Consider the following 22,331-nt stretch of genomic DNA (forward strand, 5'->3'; position numbering starts at 1 on the left):
ATTCTTATTTTCAATGACGGCCTAACAGTGGGTTAACTGCCTGTTCAGGGGCAGAATGACAGATTTGTACCTTGTCAGCTCGGAGAATTGAACTTGCAACCTTCCGGTTACTAGTCCAGCGCTCTGCCGCCTCTTAGCTCAGTAGTATAAGTATCTTGTGACCTAGTTTAATGGCCATAGTCCACTTTAGGTCTGTATCTCTGTGCACTCACAGTCTGATGATTTACAATGGATATTTTATGACAAATTAATATCATATTATAAAACCTAAGGCAGGATGAAAACCCCCCCAGATCAGACTGTGAATTACAGATCCAGTCAAATAAATACATGGACATGGACCATACCTCAGCTGGGCTCTCTGAAAAAGGGAGATGGGGGAGGGTTGGTTAATCTGGAGGAGAAGGTGGGAGTAGGCCACTCTTGGTGCTTGCTTCATTGTGCGATGTGGGGTCACCATAGGTCAGAAGTGTTGACTACTGATTACGTCAGCGTTCTGGGATATATAGAGGGACTCCAGTCAGTCTGTCAGACAAACTCGGGTTATTTTCTCTCTGAGACGGAAAACAGGTAAGATTAACCTACTTTTCACTGGCATTTCTAGAGACTTCCTTTCATTGTTATTACTTCAAATGTCTATCTTTGTATGTTTTTGTTCTTATCTGAGCAAACACATAGGCCGGTATATCTGCGACTTTTGTTCATCTGTTTATTTACTCCAAATAAATGTAGGTGAATGCCGCCAATGCAGTTGTTTATTTTATACCCCAACCTTTCCATAAATCTATACCAGTCTCTCAAAATCTGTTTGCGGTATTGTGGCGACATCTAGGTGTAGTTATACAGTGGGAAAGACATCCAGCCTACCTTCTGTTTCTGAACCCCATCCAATGCTCAGGACAGATGTGAATAGAAACAATTGTTATGTTAGTTTACTAATTTAATCAAATGCAGGTGGAGTTTAATCTAAAATGTAAGGCTATCAAAGTATATTTTTCTTGCTGATGTAAAGTCACTAATTGAAGTTGTGTGTAGGCTAGAGAATGCAGAGGGAGCTGTCCACTGTTCTGACCGCACTAACAAAACAGCTGTTGATAATTCATTACAACAATAATAATTGTTTAGGAGGGCTTACATTTCACTTGTTTAGCATAGCTCCTGATGAAACCCTGACGGCATAATGCTATGATTTTGTTTTAACTCATAACTAACTCATCATGCAAACCTTTTTATGATGGAGGATATTAAATGCAGGGTGTTTTGTTGCTAAATTTCCTTCCCTTGCAGCCAACAGTCAAGATGAAACTGTCCATTGCCATTGCCGTGTTGATGCTTGTGTTCGCTGCACACACAGGTATGAAGCCCTACCCTATTAGGCAGCCATTACACTTTCACTCTATCTAATCATTTAATTGCTCATTCACCTCCCTCAATACTGCCGTCAATACTAACGCATTTTCACTGGTGACACGTGTGTGATATTTCTCTCTCACACAAACACACAAACGCATGCATACACACATGCACATGTACATGCATGTACACAAACACACAGCCTCACACACACAAATACGCTTGATACGAGTCTATACAAATCCATTACTACTGAATGCATAAGTCTGGCCTCAAATACACATCAATACAAATGTATTATTATGAACACACATGTACCATCTATCTCTCTCTCTCTGTCTCTCTCTCTCTCTGTCTCTCTCTCTCTCTCTCTCTCTCTCTACCTCTCTCTCTCTTCATGATGAAACCCTCAGTCTACTCATTTTCCTTACTATTTTCCCTTCTCTATTCATGATTCTAACACTCTGTCCTTCTGTTCATAGTTCTAACACTCTCCCCTTCTGTTCATAGTTCTAACACTCTGTCCTTCTGTTCATAGTTCTAACACTCTCCTCTTCTGTTCATAGTTCTAACACTCTGTCCTTCTGTTCATAGTTCTAACACTCTGTCCTCCTGTTCATAGTTCTAACACTCTCCCCTTCTGTTCATAGTTCTAACACTCTCACCTTCTGTTCATAGTTCTAACACTCTGTCCTTCTGTTCATAGTTCTAACACTCTGTCCTTCTGTTCATAGTTCTAACACTCTGTCCTCCTGTTCATAGTTCTAACACTCTGTCCTCCTGTTCATAGTTCTAACACTCTCCCCTTCTGTTCATAGTTCTAACACTCTCCTCTTCTGTTCATAGTTCTAACACTCTCCCCTTCTGTTCATAGATCTAACAATCTCCCCTTCTCTTCACAGTTCTAACACTCTCCCCTTCTGTTCGTAGTTCTAACACTGTGTCCTTCTGTTCATAGTTCTAACACTCTGTCCTCCTGTTCATAGTTCTAACACTCTCCCCTTCTGTTCATAGTTCTAACACTCTGTCCTTCTGTTGATAGATCTAACACTCTCCCCTTCTGTTCATAGTTCTAACACTCTGTCCCTCTGTTCATAGTTCTAACACTCTGTCCTTCTGTTGATAGTTCTAACACTCTGTCCTCCTGTTCATAGTTCTAACACTCTCCCCTTCTGTTCATAGTTCTAACACACTGTCCTTCTGTTCATAGTTCTAACACTGTCCTTCTTTCATAGTTCTAACACTCTGTCCTTCTGTTCATAGTTCTAACACTCTCCTCTTCTGTTCATAGTTTGAACACTCTGTCCTTCTGTTCATAGTTCTAACACTCTGTCCTTCTGTTCATAGTTCTAACACTCTGTCCTCCTGTTCATAGTTCTAACACTCTCCCCTTCTGTTCATAGTTCTAACACTCTCACCTTCTGTTCATAGTTCTAACACTCTCCCCTTCTGTTCATAGTTCTAACACTCTCCTCTTCTGTTCATAGTTCTAACACTCTGTCCTTCTGTTCATAGTTCTAACACTCTCCTCTTCTGTTCATAGTTCTAACACTCTGTCCTTCTGTTCATAGTTCTAACACTCTCCTCTTCTGTTCATAGTTCTAACACTCTGTCCTTCTGTTCATAGTTCTAACACTCTCCTCTTCTGTTCATAGTTCTAACACTCTGTCCTTCTGTTCATAGTTCTAACACTCTGTCCTTCTGTTCATAGTTCTAACACTCTGTCCTTCTGTTCATAGTTCTAACACTCTCCTCTTCTGTTCATAGTTCTAACACTCTCCCTTTCTGTTCATAGATCTAACAATCTCCCCTTCTCTTCACAGTTCTAACACTCTCCCCTTCTGTTCATAGTTCTAACACTCTCACCTTCTGTTCATAGTTCTAACACTTTCCCCTTCTGTTCTTAGTTCTAACACTCTCCCCTTCTGTTGATAGATCTAACAATCTTCCCTTCTGTTCATAGTTCTAACACTGTCCTTCTGTTCATAGTTCTAACACTCTGTCCTTCTGTTCATAGTTCTAACACTCTGTCATTCTGTTCATAGATCTAACACTCTCCCCTTCTCTTCATAGTTCTAACACTCTCCCCTTCTGTTCATAGTTCTAACACTCTGTCCTCCTGTTCATAGTTCTAACACTCTCCCCTTCTGTTCATAGTTCTAACACACTGTCCTTCTGTTCATAGTTCTAACACTGTCCTTCTGTTCATAGTTCTAACACTCTGTCCTTCTGTTCATAATTCTAACACTCTCCTCTTCTGTTCATAGTTTGAACACTCTGTCCTTCTGTTCATAGTTCTAACACTCTGTCCTTCTGTTCATAGTTCTAACACTCTGTCCTCCTGTTCATAGTTCTAACACTCTCCCCTTCTGTTCATAGTTCTAACACTCTCACCTTCTGTTCATAGTTCTAACACTCTCCCCTTCTGTTCATAGTTCTAACACTCTCCTCTTCTGTTCATAGTTCTAACACTCTGTCCTTCTGTTCATAGTTCTACCACTCTGTCCTTCTGTTCATAGTTCTAACACTCTCCCCTTCTGTTCATAGATCTAACACTCTCCCCTTTGTTTATAGTTCTAACACTCTGTCATTCTGTTCATAGTTATAACACTGTCCTTCTGTTCATAGTTCTAACACTCTGTCATTCTGTTTATAGTTCTAACACTCTGTCCTTCTGTTCATAGTTCTAACACTCTGTCATTCTGTTTATAGTTCTAACACTCTGTCCTTCTGTTCATAGTTCTAACACTCTGTCATTCTGTTCATAGTTATAACACTGTCCTTCTGTTCATAGTTCTAACACTCTGTCATTCTGTTCATAGTTATAACACTCTGTCCTTCTGTTCATAGTTCTAACACTCTGTCCTTCTGTTCATAGTTCTAACACTCTGTCCTTCTGTTCATAGTTCTAACACTGTCCTTCTGTTCATAGTTCTAACACTCTGTCCTCCTGTTCATAGTTCTAACACTCTCCCCTTCTGTTCATAGTTCTAACACTCTGTCCTTCTGTTGATAGATCTAACACTCTCCCCTTCTGTTCATAGTTCTAACACTCTGTCCCTCTGTTCATAGTTCTAACACTCTGTCCTTCTGTTGATAGTTCTAACACTCTGTCCTTCTGTTGATAGTTCTAACACTCTGTCCTCCTGTTCATAGTTCTAACACTCTCCCCTTCTGTTCATAGTTCTAACACTCTCCCCTTCTGTTCATAGATCTAACAATCTCCCCTTCTCTTCACAGTTCTAACACTCTCCCCTTCTGTTCATAGTTCTAACACTCTCACCTTCTGTTCATAGTTCTAACACTCTCCCCTTCTGTTCTTAGTTCTAACACTCTCCCCTTCTGTTTATAGTTCTAACACTCTGTCCTTCTGTTCATAGTTCTAGCACTCTCCCCTTCTGTTCATAGATCTAACACTCTCCCCCTCTGTTCATAGCTCTAACACTCTCCCCTTCTGTTGATAGATCTAACAATCTTCCCTTCTGTTCATAGTTCTAACACTGTCCTTCTGTTCATAGTTCTAACACTCTGTCCTTCTGTTCATAGTTCTAACACTATGTCATTCTGTTCATAGTTCTAACACTCTCCCCTTCTGTTCATAGTTCTACCACTCTGTCCTTCTGTTCATAGTTCTAACACTCTCCCCTTCTGTTCATAGATCTAACACTCTCCTATTTGTTTATAGTTCTAACACTCTGTCCTTCTGTTCATAGTTCTAACACTGTCATTCTGTTCATAGTTCTAACACTCTGTCCTTCTGTTCATAGTTCTAACACTCTGTCATTCTGTTTATAGTTCTAACACTCTGTCCTTCTGTTCATAGTTCTAACACTGTCATTCTGTTCATAATTATAACACTGTCCTTCTGTTCATAGTTCTAACACTCTGTCATTCTGTTTATAGTTCTAACACTCTGTCCTTCTGTTCATAGTTCTAACACTCTGTCCTTCTGTACATAGTTCTAACACACTGTCCTTCTGTTCATAGTTCTAACACTGTCCTTCTGTTCATAGTTCTAACACTCTGTCCTTCTGTTCATAGTTCTAACACTCTGTCCTTCTGTTCATAGTTCTAACACTCTGTCCTTCTGTTCATAGTTCTAACACTCTGTCCTTCTGTTGATAGATCTAACACTCTCCCCTTCTGATCATAGTTCTAACACTCTATCCCTCTGTTCATAGTTCTAACACTCTGTCCTTCTGTTCGTAGTTCTAACACTGTGTCCTTCTGTTCATAGTTCTAACACTCGGTCCTCCTGTTCATAGTTCTAACACTCTCCCCTTCTGTTCATAGTTCTAACACTCTGTCCTTCTGTTGATAGATCTAACACTCTCCCCTTCTGTTCATAGTTCTAACACTCTGTCCCTCTGTTCATAGTTCTAACACTCTGTCCTTCTGTTGATAGTTCTAACACTCTGTCCTTCTGTTGATAGTTCTAACACTCTGTCCTTCTGTTCATAGTTCTACACTCTCCCCTTCTGTTCATAGTTCTAACACTGTCCTTCTGTTCATAGTTCTAACACTCTGTCCTTCTGTTCATAGTTCTAACACTCTGTCCTTCTGTTCATAGTTCTAGCACTCTCCCCTTCTGTTCATAGTTCTAACACTCTCCCCTTCTGTTCATAGATCTAACACTCTCCCCTTCTCTTCATAGTTCTAACACTCTCCCCTTCTGTTCATAGTTCTAACACTCTGTCCTCCTGTTCATAGTTCTAACACTCTCCCCTTCTGTTCATAGTTCTAACACTCTGTCCTTCTGTTTATAGTTCTAACACTCTGTCCTTCTGTTCATAGTTCTAACACTCTGTCATTCTGTTCATAGTTATAACACTGTCCTTCTGTTCATAGTTCTAACACTCTGTCATTCTGTTTATAGTTCTAACACTCTGTCCTTCTGTTTTTAGTTCTAACACTCTGTCATTCTGTTCATAGTTATAACACTCTGTCCTTCTGTTCATAGTTCTAACACTCTGTCCTTCTGAACATAGTTCTAACACACTGTCCTTCTGTTCATAGTTCTAACAGTGTCCTTCTGTTCATAGTTCTAACACTCTGTCCTTCTGTACATAGTTCTAACACACTGTCCTTCTGTTCATAGTTCTAACACTGTCCTTCTGTTCATAGTTCTAACACTCTGTCCTTCTGTTCGTAGTTCTAACACTGTGTCCTTCTGTTCATAGTTCTAACACTCTGTCCTCCTGTTCATAGTTCTAACACTCTCCCCTTCTGTTCATAGTTCTCACACTCTGTCCTTCTGTTGATAGATCTAACACTCTCCCCTTCTGTTCATAGTTCTAACACTCTGTCCCTCTGTTCATAGTTCTAACACTCTGTCCTTCTGTTGATAGTTCTAACACTCTGTCCTTCTGTTGATAGTTCTAACACTCTGTCCTTCTGTTCATAGTTCTACACTCTCCCCTTCTGTTCATAGTTCTAACACTGTCCTTCTGTTCATAGTTCTAACACTCTGTCCTTCTGTTCATAGTTCTAACACTCTGTCCTTCTGTTCATAGTTCTAGCACTCTCCCCTTCTGTTCATAGTTCTAACACACTGTCCTTCTGTTCATAGTTCTAACACTGTCCTTCTGTTCATAGTTCTAACACTCTGTCCTTCTGTTCATAGTTCTAACACTGTCCTTCTGTTCATAGTTCTACACTCTCCCCTTCTGTTCATAGTTCTAACACTCTGTCCTGTTCATAGTTTGAACACTCTGTCCTTCTGTTTATAGTTCTAACACTCTGTCCTTCTGTTGATAGTTCTAACACTCTGTCCTCCTGTTCATAGTTCTAACACTCTCCCCTTCTGTTCATAGTTCTAACACTCTCCCCTTCTGTTCATAGATCTAACAATCTCCCCTTCTCTTCACAGTTCTAACACTCTCCCCTTCTGTTCATAGTTCTAACACTCTCACCTTCTGTTCATAGTTCTAACACTCTCCCCTTCTGTTCTTAGTTCTAACACTCTCCCCTTCTGTTTATAGTTCTAACACTCTGTCCTTCTGTTCATAGTTCTAGCACTCTCCCCTTCTGTTCATAGATCTAACACTCTCCCCTCTGTTCATAGCTCTAACACTCTCCCCTTCTGTTGATAGATCTAACAATCTTCCCTTCTGTTCATAGTTCTAACACTGTCCTTCTGTTCATAGTTCTAACACTCTGTCCTTCTGTTCATAGTTCTAACACTATGTCATTCTGTTCATAGTTCTAACACTCTCCCCTTCTGTTCATAGTTCTACCACTCTGTCCTTCTGTTCATAGTTCTAACACTCTCCCCTTCTGTTCATAGATCTAACACTCTCCTATTTGTTTATAGTTCTAACACTCTGTCCTTCTGTTCATAGTTCTAACACTGTCATTCTGTTCATAGTTCTAACACTCTGTCCTTCTGTTCATAGTTCTAACACTCTGTCATTCTGTTTATAGTTCTAACACTCTGTCCTTCTGTTCATAGTTCTAACACTGTCATTCTGTTCATAATTATAACACTGTCCTTCTGTTCATAGTTCTAACACTCTGTCATTCTGTTTATATTTCTAACACTCTGTCCTTCTGTTCATAGTTCTAACACTCTGTCCTTCTGTACATAGTTCTAACACACTGTCCTTCTGTTCATAGTTCTAACACTGTCCTTCTGTTCATAGTTCTAACACTCTGTCCTTCTGTTCATAGTTCTAACACTCTGTCCTTCTGTTCATAGTTCTAACACTCTGTCCTTCTGTTCATAGTTCTAACACTCTGTCCTTCTGTTGATAGATCTAACACTCTCCCCTTCTGATCATAGTTCTAACACTCTATCCCTCTGTTCATAGTTCTAACACTCTGTCCTTCTGTTCGTAGTTCTAACACTGTGTCCTTCTGTTCATAGTTCTAACACTCGGTCCTCCTGTTCATAGTTCTAACACTCTCCCCTTCTGTTCATAGTTCTAACACTCTGTCCTTCTGTTGATAGATCTAACACTCTCCCCTTCTGTTCATAGTTCTAACACTCTGTCCCTCTGTTCATAGTTCTAACACTCTGTCCTTCTGTTGATAGTTCTAACACTCTGTCCTTCTGTTGATAGTTCTAACACTCTGTCCTTCTGTTCATAGTTCTACACTCTCCCCTTCTGTTCATAGTTCTAACACTGTCCTTCTGTTCATAGTTCTAACACTCTGTCCTTCTGTTCATAGTTCTAACACTCTGTCCTTCTGTTCATAGTTCTAGCACTCTCCCCTTCTGTTCATAGTTCTAACACTCTCCCCTTCTGTTCATAGATCTAACACTCTCCCCTTCTCTTCATAGTTCTAACACTCTCCCCTTCTGTTCATAGTTCTAACACTCTGTCCTCCTGTTCATAGTTCTAACACTCTCCCCTTCTGTTCATAGTTCTAACACTCTGTCCTTCTGTTTATAGTTCTAACACTCTGTCCTTCTGTTCATAGTTCTAACACTCTGTCATTCTGTTCATAGTTATAACACTGTCCTTCTGTTCATAGTTCTAACACTCTGTCATTCTGTTTATAGTTCTAACACTCTGTCCTTCTGTTTATAGTTCTAACACTCTGTCCTTCTGTTTTTAGTTCTAACACTCTGTCATTCTGTTCATAGTTATAACACTCTGTCCTTCTGTTCATAGTTCTAACACTCTGTCCTTCTGAACATAGTTCTAACACACTGTCCTTCTGTTCATAGTTCTAACACTGTCCTTCTGTTCATAGTTCTAACACTCTGTCCTTCTGTACATAGTTCTAACACACTGTCCTTCTGTTCATAGTTCTAACACTGTCCTTCTGTTCATAGTTCTAACACTCTGTCCTTCTGTTCGTAGTTCTAACACTGTGTCCTTCTGTTCATAGTTCTAACACTCTGTCCTCCTGTTCATAGTTCTAACACTCTCCCCTTCTGTTCATAGTTCTCACACTCTGTCCTTCTGTTGATAGATCTAACACTCTCCCCTTCTGTTCATAGTTCTAACACTCTGTCCCTCTGTTCATAGTTCTAACACTCTGTCCTTCTGTTGATAGTTCTAACACTCTGTCCTTCTGTTGATAGTTCTAACACTCTGTCCTTCTGTTCATAGTTCTACACTCTCCCCTTCTGTTCATAGTTCTAACACTGTCCTTCTGTTCATAGTTCTAACACTCTGTCCTTCTGTTCATAGTTCTAACACTCTGTCCTTCTGTTCATAGTTCTAGCACTCTCCCCTTCTGTTCATAGTTCTAACACTCTCCCCTTCTGTTCATAGATCTAACACTCTCCCCTTCTCTTCATAGTTCTAACACTGTGTCCTTCTGTTCATAGTTCTAACACTCTGTCCTCCTGTTCATAGTTCTAACACTCTCCCCTTCTGTTCATAGTTCTAACACACTGTCCTTCTGTTCATAGTTCTAACACTGTCCTTCTGTTCATAGTTCTAACACTCTGTCCTTCTGTTCATAGTTCTAACACTGTCCTTCTGTTCATAGTTCTACACTCTCCCCTTCTGTTCATAGTTCTAACACTCTGTCCTGTTCATAGTTTGAACACTCTGTCCTTCTGTTCATAGTTCTAACACTCTGTCCTTCTGTTTATAGTTCTAACACTCTGTCCTTCTGTTCATAGTTCTAACACTCTGTCATTCTGTTCATAGTTGTAACACTCTGTCCTTCTGTTCATAGTTCTAACACTCTCCCCTTCTGTTCATAGTTCTAGCACTCTCCCCTTCTGTTCATAGATCTAACACTCTCCCCTTCTGTTCATAGCTCTAACACTCTCCCCTTCTGTTCATAGATCTAACACTCTCCCCTTCTCTTCATAGTTCTAACACTCTCCCCTTCTGTTCATAGTTCGAACACTCTCCTCTTCTGTTCATAGTTCTAACACTCTCCCCTTCTGTTCATAGTTCTAACACTCTCCTCTTCTGTTCATAGTTCTAACACTCTCCCCTTCTGTTCTTAGTTCTAACACTCTCCCCTTCTGTTCATAGTTCTAACACTCTGTCCTTCTGTTCGTGGTTCTAACACTCTGTCCTTCTGTTCATAGTTCTAACACTGTCCTTCTGTTCATAGTTCTAACACTCTGTCCTTCTGTTCATAGTTCTACACTCTCCCCTTCTGTTCATAGATCTAACACTCTCCCCTTCTGTTCATAGTTCGAACACTCTCCCCTTCTGTTCATAGTTCGAACACTCTCCCCTTCTGTTCATAGTTCTAACACTCTCCCCTTCTGTTCTTAGTTCTTACACTCTCCCCCTCTGTTTATAGTTCTAACTCTGCCTCCTTTCTCTCTCTCTACAGAGGCTCAGGAGGCTGAGAAGACAATTGAGGAGCATTTCACCACCTTCAGCAATCAGATGAAGGAACTAACTGATGACCTGACCGTCAAGACCAAGGACATGTTTGAAAAGATTGGGGACAGCGAGTTCGCCACCAAGACCAAGTACACGCACACACACACACCCCAAAACATAACCCAACATTAAATTAATCTACATTAGTACTCTGAAATAATTAAAGACTGAAATGACTTATTGTGTGTCTGTCTCCCCGTCTCCAGGAACTGGTTCACTGAGCAGTTTGACAAGATGAAGGCCAAGGTTGACGAGACCTTCCCCAAGCAGTAGTAAGCCTGTACACCTCTGTCCCTGCCTCCTCTGATCCCCCCCCCCCCCATCACTCTCCTTGCTCTGTCTTGCCTGGTGACGCGGTTGCTGTGACGCTGACATGTGCGTTGTGCCGACAGACACAAAGGTTATATTTCACCTCTCTGAAGAGCCTGATGTCATCTCTGTGTAATTGTTATGGCCTGCTTTAATAAACATGGCTTGCTTTAATAACCTGAAAAATAAAGATACCTTTGTGATAAAACTATATTTGTGGGTTGTTATATTATGCATTTGATTTGCTACAGTAAGAAGTCAACCTGCTCATTGTTAAAGAGGCCAATAAATCCATGCAATGACAAGTTAGAAGTTATTCTGGACAATGAGTTTGATTGGCAATGATTTTTATTTGACAAGTGTCTCTTCAACTAATAAATGGGGGGCACATCAATCAATCAAATGTATTTATAAAGCCCTTTTTACATCAGCCGATGTCACAAAGTGCTTTACAGATACCCAGCCTAAAACACCAAACAGCAAGCAATGCAGATGTAGAAGCACAAATTTATAAGGATATGAAAGACATGAAGACCTGTACACATAATACAGACAGTATGCATAACATGTATAAAAAAAACTGCACAAAGACCAAACATTCATTTCATCTCTGTTTATGATGCATTGTGGGATAGGTATGGGATGTTAATGTGGTCAACATGAATGGTCAGCTGACCAGTATGTCACATGGGTTAAAAACATCATGGTGGCCAGAGAAAGAATCAGTGCATTTTGACTGAAAGATACTATACTTAAAAGTAATCTGCAACACATGTAATTTCACATTTTGCCCAGACACTCCTCTAACTGAGATTCAGCAGTAAGACAAGTGTCTGTCAATAGACCCTTTCTTCCATTCAACATGTTGGTTGTGTGCAGCCTTGAAAAGTATCTCTATGAACAATGTTCAATCTCTTCAAACCTCATGTTCCTGTGCTAAGATATGTTTCCCCTTAAAAAAGATACAAGCTTGTGTCACAATCACAAATGGACTCTGGATTGATGCTGTGTTTGAGCTCTCCTTAACAATGAACACTCTGTAATGCAATACAACCGACATACTTTGATGCTCTGGATATCTTGTATCACTCTGGATATCCACAAGTCAATAGCTTTACTGAGAGACACTAACCAGGTCAAATAATTCTGCAGAATGAATTAATAGCAGAGAGAGTGTTCTATGAGAGATAGTGGTCTATCCATCTATGTCAATAGCAGACACCAAAGGGCAATTGGGACCACGACACTTGCTGCTGGTCCTCCATTTCACAAGGCCCGGGCTAAAGGCACTGTTTATTCTGAGTTAATGATTACTATGCTGTCCCTGTTTACTGGGATCTGCTCCTGTGTTTGACCAGAGGTCAAGGGTCAGACGTAGGGGGGTTAGAGGGGGTCCAGGGGGCAAGATGGTCATGCACCCCACCAGGGAATACTCATATTTTCACCCTATTTTCTGGTGGAGTGTCATGATAGTGGGCAGCTTTAATCTGCTCTCTGTACCCTCTTCTCACAACAACCAACTATTGTGCTGTGTCTGTCGACAGGACCAGAGGTGAAGAGGTGAATGGACAAAGGGCATCAATGGAAAAGCAATTGCAGGAAAACAAGATTTGAAAATGACATCCACAGTTGGTCATGTATCAGTGTGACAGCATTATGCCTGAAACTGATGTGTTGCAGAGAGAGAGAGAGAGAGAGAGAGAGAGAGAGAGACAGAGAGAGAGACAGAGAGAGAGAGAGAGAGAGATAGAGAGAGAGAGAGAGACAGAGAGAGAGAGAGAGAGACAGAGAGAGAGAGAGAGAGACAGAGAGAGAGACAGAGAGAGAGAGAGAGAGAGAGCGAGAGAAGAGAGAGAGAGAAGAGAGAGAGAGACAGAGAGAGAGACAGAGAGAGAGACAGAGAGAGAGAGAGAGAGAGAGAGAGAGAGAGAGAAGAGTGAGAGAGAGAGAGAAGAGAGAGAGAGAGATATCTTAAAGTGGACTCCTCTCTTGAGTTCTGATGACTGAGACATTGGGTCAAAACAGTACTCTATTTCATTGACCTGCTGTCTTCATAATGGAGCACAGAGATATGGAGACCTGGTCTGAATACTTACAAGCCGACATGTCCACTCGTCTTTATTAAAGGAACTTTGGGCAGCTATCCAGACAATCTTGACATTGAAAAGATTATGAGAGATTAATGTAACCTTTTGGCAAATGCAAGGATGAAGGTTTAACATGAGAGGCTTTTTTAAATGTGTTGCTAAGAGTTAGTGTTTCTTTTGGGCAAAAGTTGATACTGCAGCAGCGGACACAAGTCATGTATCTTATTTCACAATATTTTTCAAGATATTTTGTGTCAACCATTTGTTTTAGGTTAAAATAAATTATTTGCCAATGACGTAAGATAATTTAGCTAGGTAAAAAAAAAAATATATAATCTAAAGGGAATTATCACGCTTCGGTTTTTGCAGTATACCCTGAAAAATCTTTTCGCAGAACTTAAATAAATAAAGAGTATCGAACCACTGGACTACTTACGACTGACTCACTGATCCTCTAAGCCAATCCAATCAGTCCACCACTTCCCACCCAAAAACAGACCATCGGTCAGTGGTCACCAAAACAAGAACAAAGTACACATGCAACCAAGAAAAAGCGCTGTGAGAAGTCCTCTAATTCAAATAAAGTGACTTGAGTCCACCAAACAGATTGACAATACTGAGAACAAACACTAAGGTAAAACGCTCCCTAAAATGCTCTTTCACTTACTTTGAATTGTGTATTGACCAGCTGTTTTTATACTGGAGGCCAGCTGTTATGAGTGATACCGAATATATATATAAATATATATATATATATATATACAGAAATATATATACATATCAGTGATATATCATTTGAATCTATTATTAGTTTTGTTTGGGGTGATGAAAAATGTAATGTACTGTTTATTGAATAATTTAATTATATGTAATATCAATTCTATAAGTGATATGTGTATTTTAGCCAAGTCTTCCCTCTCATTCTGTTTCTATGACAGATGCCAGGGAAACTGAAGCTAGTTGCTCTCGTCTTGCTCATTCAAGGTGTGGCTGTGCATTTCTTTTTTTTACTCTCTATCTAGTCTATCCTCCATTGAACTGTTGACATGGACTGGTAGTCTGTTACCTACTGTAACCTACTGTAACCTCTCTCCTCCATAGCATGTGTGTCCATAGTGGCCCAGATGCCAGCCCCAGGGGACTCTGACTCTGGGGGGGTTCTGCAGAGGGCAACAGAGACATACAGGTACAAACAGACACACAGTCAACATGGCCGACCATGCCGTTTTAAGGATAAGGGTAAAAGGCGTGCGCTCAGTAGATGCTGCTTCCAACTGATTTATTCTTGTGTGTGTGTCTTACAGGGCAGCCAGAGTTAAAGCCCAGAGAATAAGAGAGGCGGTGCAGGCCTTTGCCGGTGCGTACTACGAGGACCACATCAAACCAGTGGCTGATCCCTACATGGACTGGGCCTCAGCCTCCACCAGTTCCTTCTGGGGCAGAGTCAAGGAGAAGATCGACCAGTACAGACCCATCTAATGGCACCTGAATCTAAGGCAGACAAACACCCACCCAGCTCACTGCCAGCACATGTATTCATGCAAGGTGATTCTAGGGCTGATTCTATGTTCATATGTACTAGGGATTACAACTATAAGAGCGCGTGAACAATGCTGTATGATTTGACCGGTGAATGAGGACACCCATTTACTGGTGTTTCACTAACCTCAGCACAAGGGTTGTGATAGTATTAAACCTGCCATAGAGTGTATTAGTAATCATACCGTTTTGGCTCACATATTGCATCTGAGTAAGTCAATTAACTATTGTGAACCACCAAAATGAATTCAAACTAAATAAAATTTTAAAAAACAAACATTTAATTGTACCATTATAGTGTTGTGCCTTTTCATTACATTTCCCTTGACACGGTCTACACTCCTCACATTCATCAATCTCTGAACTGAATGAAGTAGAACGCTGAGAGAGACTGAGAATAGATTTTAGAAAGGCAGAGAGAAAGCAACAGGGAATGACAAAGAGGGAGAGAAAGAATGAGACAGAAAGAAAGAGACAGATGGACAGACAGACAGACAGAGACATCAGTGATGGGAGGGACATCTACAGACTGTGCTGAAATCAGAGTGTTATCTCGGTTAGAGTTGACAGTTGAGATACAAGGTTCAGCAAGGGTGTCTGACTGGAGGGGAGATGTATGTGACCTGCAGGACATTTCTCTCAGCTCTCTTTGTGTGGACTGCAGACATCGATCCTGGGACACAGTCAACACACTCAGGGCTCTGTTTCATTCAGTCAAAACCATCATCTGGCTAACTGGGATACACGAAACACGTTCAAATAGACAGTAAGAATGGACCTTAGCCTGAATAAGCCATTGAGATTTTTGTTCGACATTGGGAAGAGTGTTTTGTTGTTGAGTTCGTGAATTCTGAATGTGTGCAAGAATACAGATTTTCAAAGAGTTACATAGAGGCAGTCAAACATGGTTTGGTTTATGTTCCACACAAATGTTGACAAATCAATTATGGAAAACTTTCAGACACAGTTATAATGCTTAACAAGATCCTTCATTCAAAAACAATCCACTTCATGCACTGATATGCAAACGTTTTTGAGGAGAATTTAGGCTTTCCTTCGTATGCAGAATAGGGCATTGCGGCATAAATAGATTTCAGAAACCAATCCAAGTGATAATCTGGATGCATTGCATCACCTGTCTCAAGTACAATGGACTTTGTGTAGGCGAACGAGTGTGTGGATGTTTGTCCTGTAGGTACAGTGGGTTTGTGTGTGTCTGGTGCGTGGGTGTGTGCGCGTGCGTGCGTGTGTTCGTGTAGGTGTTTGTGTGCGTGCGTACCTGTGTGCATACTCATTAGATGACGTTTGTTTACTCTCCTCACTATATCATGGTGTCTACTTGTTCAGATTGCTTTACAGACAACTCAGCCACCAAAGGAGACTGTCATTTAATTCACTGGGATCTGTACACCCACTACAACAGGAGGTCATCTTTTTCTCTCTCTCTTCTCAACTTTTATAGATATGTTATTTCAATGCTCTAGTAATCTCAAAAAATAGAAATGTATTAATTAATGTATTAATGAATAATTCATTTATTTTCTCATGCATTTTAAGATGCATCGTCCTTTTCTATCAGTTACAAACCGCTCAACAGTTTCATCGATGCCTGATCAGAATGGTGTGATTTCTAGTCTAATAAATAGACAGGCATTGCATTTAACTTCATCTAAATAATGCATATAAATTCCTATTGTGTTTGTCTTTTTCTTTCAGAAATGAACGGAAAATTGTCATTAGCCTTAGTGCTTGCACTCCAAGGTAAGACCGAGAACCTGCAACACACACCCTGCAGAACTCAAACCAGATTTGTGTTTTTTCATCAGAAATGAATGCTTATAGGTAGCTTCATGTGCATGTAAAATAGTGTTTACTGTTCTCAGATGATTAACTCATAGATTTTTAGATGTGTATTAAAATGTAAATTTTTTTGGCAAAAAACGCTGTTTATCCATTGTTTAGCTAGAATGGAAGGTTTGTATCCTGTATACTTTACTGTGATATGTGGTTGTCTCACCTAGTCAGCTTAAGATGGATAAGAGCATCTGCTAAATGCCAAAAAAGTCAGATATAAAGGTTTTACACACAGATCTCATATTACTGTGTTGAATTTTTTTGTAAAAAAATAATTACAATATATTGATTTCACAAATGTATAATTTGTACAGTTCTTTATAAAAAATGGATCTGTTTGTCACATTTGACTGTGTAAAACCTGGCTGTAATACAACTTCTTTCTGTGGGAGAGATGATATATAACATTTTGTTAAAAACCGTGATTAATTGTCTCTGACATGAAACCCTCATGATATTTGAAACAAAGACATGGCTGTCATTGAACAACCCCATGCCATGATTAGATAGTGACAAAAACTATCTCTTCCATAATGTCTTGAAACAATAAAGGCAAATTTAACAACATTTATGAAAATGGATATATAGTGTTCATTCCAGCCGTTTATACAACAGAAGGTAAAAGCTACCTTTGAACTGCAGCTGTGAACATTTCAGTGACAGTGAGAGAATGTCAGCCAACAGGAATGCATAGCACAGTTAGTTGTATGTTTATCTGAGAGGTGATAGGCTTTGACCTGTGATGGACTTGTAGAGGTGATCGACCGACCACGTTGAGCAGTGACACTATGGGCATCAATCAGACCCCACTGCTACACAATCTGCAGGGATAAGAGAGACCTCAGATGTCTTGTTGAAATGGCCTTTGAGTATTTCAGCCGAATTTACTCATCATGAGAGGGATCAAACCAAGTGACCAAACTATCTCCATTACACAGACACTAAATCATCCTTACTCACACACACTGCCTGGTTATGCGAAGCATTTTACTATGTTAGGGCTATTTTGCGGCTATAGTTAGTCCAGTGGTTTTAGATCATCTTTAACAGCAGTCAATCAAGTCAAGCAAGTGCAATTAATGAATAAATACTATCTCTTCCCTGTCTCCCCTCCAGTCTCTGTGTGCCTGTGTCAAGTACCAGAGCCAGACAAGGAGCTGGTGGAGAAGTATGAGGCCATGAAGTCTGTGTTCTACAAGAGGCTGATGAACGCCTACGGCAAGGTGCAGGCTGCTGTGGGGCCTATGACTGAGAACCTGGGCCAGGGCCAGGGCCAGGCTGCCAAAGACTACATCGAGGAGCTGCAGGGCAACCCCAAATTCCTGAGCGCTGTCAAGATTGGATCGTGAGTGCCCCACCGCGACACAACCAAGTTAACTTGTCGCGTCGATCCAGACCCAGCATTGAGTCAGTCTGTCGCTGTCCTTCTGTTGTCCTGCTTGTTTGTGTGTCTATCCGTCTGTCTGATTTACTGGCAGTTCTTCTGTCTATATGTCCATAACTTTGAAATAGGATTTCAAATGATTATAGGATCTTAGATGCTGGCCCTTCATGCCTATCAACATGTTACCTAGATATTTGACCATACTTTATGAGACATTAACCACGGGACACATCAGAACTTAAAATACCATTTAAGGTATTTCAATTACATTTCACTACATTTCAAAACAAGTATTCAGATCATCTTTATTTAAAAAAACAAGTAGTTGGAAATACACTTGGAAAGTATTTGAAATTACTGATATACACTGGCTCAGATGCACTCCTATGCATTTAACCCAGGTGTTTGAAATACAGGTATTTGAAGACTATTTGTTTTAGTTTTCTCAAATAACCATTCAAATACTCAAATATTCAAATAAAATACTCCAATACACAGATATAAAAATAAAAATTCTAAAATACACATGTATTTGAACCCAAGTCTGGGACACATAGGATGGCTGTTAACCTCTGACACACTGACATCTCCCCCTGTCTCTGTGTGTGTGTTATCCAGTGGTCTGGCCCAGGAAGCAGCACCCTTGGTGGACAAGGCCCGTATGGCCGGCCTGGGTCTGTATGGACACTATGTGCGCCCCTATGTCGGCACCTACCTGGACGAGGCCATCACCTCCATCAAGGTTTACCTCGACAAAGTCCTACCCGCTGAGGAATGAGCCCTAGATAGCCTCCGTCGCATCGGACTGCCCCACACGCTTGTACCTTTCCACACAGGGCTTGGCTCTGCTTTACCTGTGCTCCTGATACATGTATTAAATGCTAGAGGGGGGAAATACCTGAAGGTGATTGAGAAGAGAAATGCACAATGCAAAACACATCCCCTCCCGTTTTCTATGTCAACACTTTCCTAGACATGACTGTTCAAGGGAAACAAAGGTCAAAGCATGCTAAGCAACAGGACATGCTATATAGGAAGATTGACATCTCGCAAGAACTTTAACATTCGTTCAACATTGTGCATGTATATAACTACGTGTTTGATACTCTAACAGGAGTGTGTGTGTGTGTGTTTGTGTTCAATAAAGATCTGAAAGTTGAAACTCTCGACTGATACTTGTGCATCATGTTAAATTAGGGATAATGGTGCAGAAACATTTTTACTCATCCATATGAATAATAATATCATGAACCAGATTTTTCTTTAAATATCACAAGTGAGAAATGTTGATCAAACTGCTTACTTGTTTAATTATTAAGAAGTTATGGATAAAACTTTATTTTAGGTTAAATAAATTATGTACTTATTATTATTATTCACATGGTAACATGGTAAATACACAATAACAACCTATAAAAACACATGTTTCTTTGGAATTCATTAAAACAAGCACCATTTGGTACCAAGTGGTTAAAGCTGCATTTTGAGATTTTAAAAACACACAACAAAACTGTCACTTGTTTTTATTGAGAACAGGACAGAGAAGAACAGAGGAGAGCAGAACAGAACAGAGGAGAACAGAACAGAGCAGAACAGAGGAGAGCAGAACAGAACAGAGGAGAACAGAGGAGAGCAGAACAGAACAGAGGAGAACAGAACAGAGGAGAACAGCGGAGAGCAGAACAGAACAGAGGAGAACAGAACAGAGGAGAACAGAGGAGAGCAGAACAGAACAGAGGAGAACAGAACAGAGGAGAGCAGAACAGAACAGTTCAGGCCAGAACAGATGAGAATAGGACAGAACATGACAGAACAGATGAGAACAGAACAGAACCTGACAGAACAGATGAGAACAGTACAGAACATGACAGAACAGATGAGAACAGAACAGAACATGACAGAACAGATGAGAACAGGACAGATGTCAACAGGACAGGACAGAACAGAGGAGACAGGACAGAACATGACAGAACAGAGGAGAACAGGACAGATGTGAACAGGACAGAACATGACAGAACAGAGGAGAACAGGACAGAACATGACAGAACAGAGGAGAACAGGACAGATGTGAACAGGACAGATGTGAACAGGACAGAACATGACAGGACAGATGTGAACAGGACAGAACATGACAGAACAGAGGAGAACAGGACAGATGTGAACAGGACAGATGTGAACAGGACAGAACATGACAGGACAGATGTGAACAGGACAGAACATGACAGAACAGAGGAGAACAGGACAGATGTGAACAGGACAGATGAGAACAGGACAGAACAGAGGAGAACAGGACAGATGTGAACAGGACAGATGTGAACAGGACAGAACATGACAGAACAGAGGAGAACAGGACAGATGAGAATACCCATACTAACATACTGTGTACTATATACTTTGAGACTTTTGTAAAAACCTTTTTTTTTATGTCAAAGTGATTTACAAATGTTCCCTCAGTTTACCACCACTACCATGCCTACCAGAGACTTGTGTGCCAATGTGTGATCCACACTGACAGTAGGGATGGGTGATTTTAAGATTGCATCTTCTATCGACGATATTTGACAACCATTGATGGTGACGACATCGTAATGTCACAAACGATTAGCATATGTAAATTTGACTGCACCTCCAGAGTCCGGCAGCTGACAACAGAGCAGTGGAGTGAGCACACAGCAGGGTCACATGCCGAATGGCCCATTCCCTATTTGCCACAGCAAAATACATTTCAATACATATGCGATAGTTAGACTATTAACATAATGCAAGAGACCAATGTAGATACACACAATACCCCATAATGTCAAAAGTGGAATTAGGTTTTTATTTATTTTTTTACAAATGAATAAAAAATGAAAATCTGAAATATCTTAAGCATTCAACCCCTTTGATATGGCAAGCCAAAATCAGTTCAGCAGTAAATTGTGTAGGCCAATGAAACAAAAACTAATTTAATACATTTCAAATTCAGGCTGCAACATAACAAAATGTGGAAAAAGTCAAGTGGTGTGAATACTTTCTGAAGGCACTGTATAGGCCTGACAGAGTTTGATCTCAGAAAATTGACAAGAGAGAGAACAAACAATTAGAAGACAGACTAATCAAACATATAATTGAAACAAACCTGGTACGTTTCTGCTTTACTTGACCAAAGTAAAGGCAAAATCAATTGTTCGGTGGGAAAATCCCTCCTTGCAAACCAAACAGCCAGTAATATAGGCCTACACATAAGCCACTGTCAATAAACGTTGCAGTAAATGTTACTTTAATAAAGTTCAAGTTGTAAACTATCGAACTGTAAAAATACTAAATATACAATCAGATAAAACAAATGAATATTTATAATGTTCCTTATAACATTTAAAAACAAATAAATGAATAGGCCTATCAGGATATGCCTGTTGCCTATAGAATTGTACAAATCCTAAATATTGGCCTAAAAGTTTGAAAATATATAAAGTATCCTAAACAAAATAAATATAAAAATGACCTAAATTAAAGCAAAAAAACAGTGTAAATAAGTCATTCAACTTTTGACAGAATATCTTTGCTTATCCTATAGGCTATGTCTTTCGAACAAAATTAGTCTTGATTTGAATTTAGGCTACAGTATAAAATTACATTTAAAAGAAAGTGTCATGAGAAACAATCAGGTCTAGTGTTTTTTTTTACCATGTCTTAGGCCTACGTGAAGGTTTCTGGTAAGGAACACCATTATGTTCACCCAGAACAGTGAACTCAGCAAGATGATGGGCTTGTAAATGTTGACAGAGGTTTGTCCATACTTTGCCCTGATTATCTTTTTGCATATTCTGCAAGTGACCGGTCAGGTCTGCTGGCTCACCTTAATAATTCAGCCTGAAACCGAAGAACTGCCAAACAGGCAAAGCATGGTGGTGGAGCCTGGTGTGGGCAGCATAATGGTGCGGGGATATTTTTCATTATCAGGGACTGGGAACTGGTCAGAATTGAAGGAATGATGGATGGTACTAAATACAGGGAAATTCTCGAGGGAAACCTGTTTCAGTCTCCAGAGATTTGAGACTGGGACGGAGGTTCACCTTCCAGCAGGACAATGACCCTAAGCATACTGCTAAAGCAACACTCGAGTGGTTTAAGGGGAAACATTTAAATGTCTTGGAATGGCCTAGTCAGAGGCCAGACCTCAACCCAGAGGAACCCATCCAACTTGAAGGAGAGGTACAAATCTATTGTTCTGCCCCTGAACAAGGCAGTTAACCCACTGTTCCTAGGCTGTCATTGAAAATAAGAATTTGTTCTTAACTGACTTGCCTAGTTAAATAAAGGGAAAATAAACAAGGTAGGGGTGGCATACAGAATATAGCCCTATTTGGTAAAAAAAAACAAGTCTGCCTTTCTTTCCCAATCTGCCCCTCTGGTACAGCATGGCACATAGTCAGGCTGCTCCACCAACAGGCCGCTCCACCAACTCCCTCTATGCCAGTGACACAAGTTAGCATTCCTCCATCTGGACAAAGC

The 22,331-nt window shown here is 40.3% G+C and overlaps 1 protein-coding gene across 1 annotated transcript; it reads left to right on the forward strand.

Annotated features, from left to right (window-relative positions):
• The first annotated feature begins 469 nt into the window (after nucleotides 1-469).
• LOC135521985 (apolipoprotein C-I-like) lies at nucleotides 470-11,181 on the forward strand. Its single transcript, XM_064947838.1, has 4 exons — nucleotides 470-570; nucleotides 1,288-1,354; nucleotides 10,609-10,750; nucleotides 10,868-11,181. The coding sequence occupies exons 2-4, from the start codon at nucleotides 1,300-1,302 to the stop codon at nucleotides 10,932-10,934; spliced, it is 264 nt and encodes an 87-aa protein (XP_064803910.1). The 5' UTR covers nucleotides 470-570; nucleotides 1,288-1,299; the 3' UTR covers nucleotides 10,935-11,181.
• Nucleotides 11,182-22,331: the final 11,150 nt, after the last annotated feature.

Source organism: Oncorhynchus masou, chromosome 30, assembly GCF_036934945.1.
Source record: "Oncorhynchus masou masou isolate Uvic2021 chromosome 30, UVic_Omas_1.1, whole genome shotgun sequence".
NCBI classification, from domain to species: domain Eukaryota; kingdom Metazoa; phylum Chordata; class Actinopteri; order Salmoniformes; family Salmonidae; genus Oncorhynchus; species Oncorhynchus masou.

Coding starts and splice junctions, on each gene's coding strand:
- LOC135521985 (XM_064947838.1), top strand. CDS start 1,300: ATGAAACTGTCCATTGCCATTGCCGTGTTGATGCTTGTGTTCGCTGCA. Junction 1,355..10,608: donor TGTGTTCGCTGCACACACAG/GTATGAAGCCCT, acceptor CTCTCTCTACAG/AGGCTCAGGAGGCTGAGAAG. Junction 10,751..10,867: donor GAGTTCGCCACCAAGACCAA/GTACACGCACAC, acceptor CCCCGTCTCCAG/GAACTGGTTCACTGAGCAGT.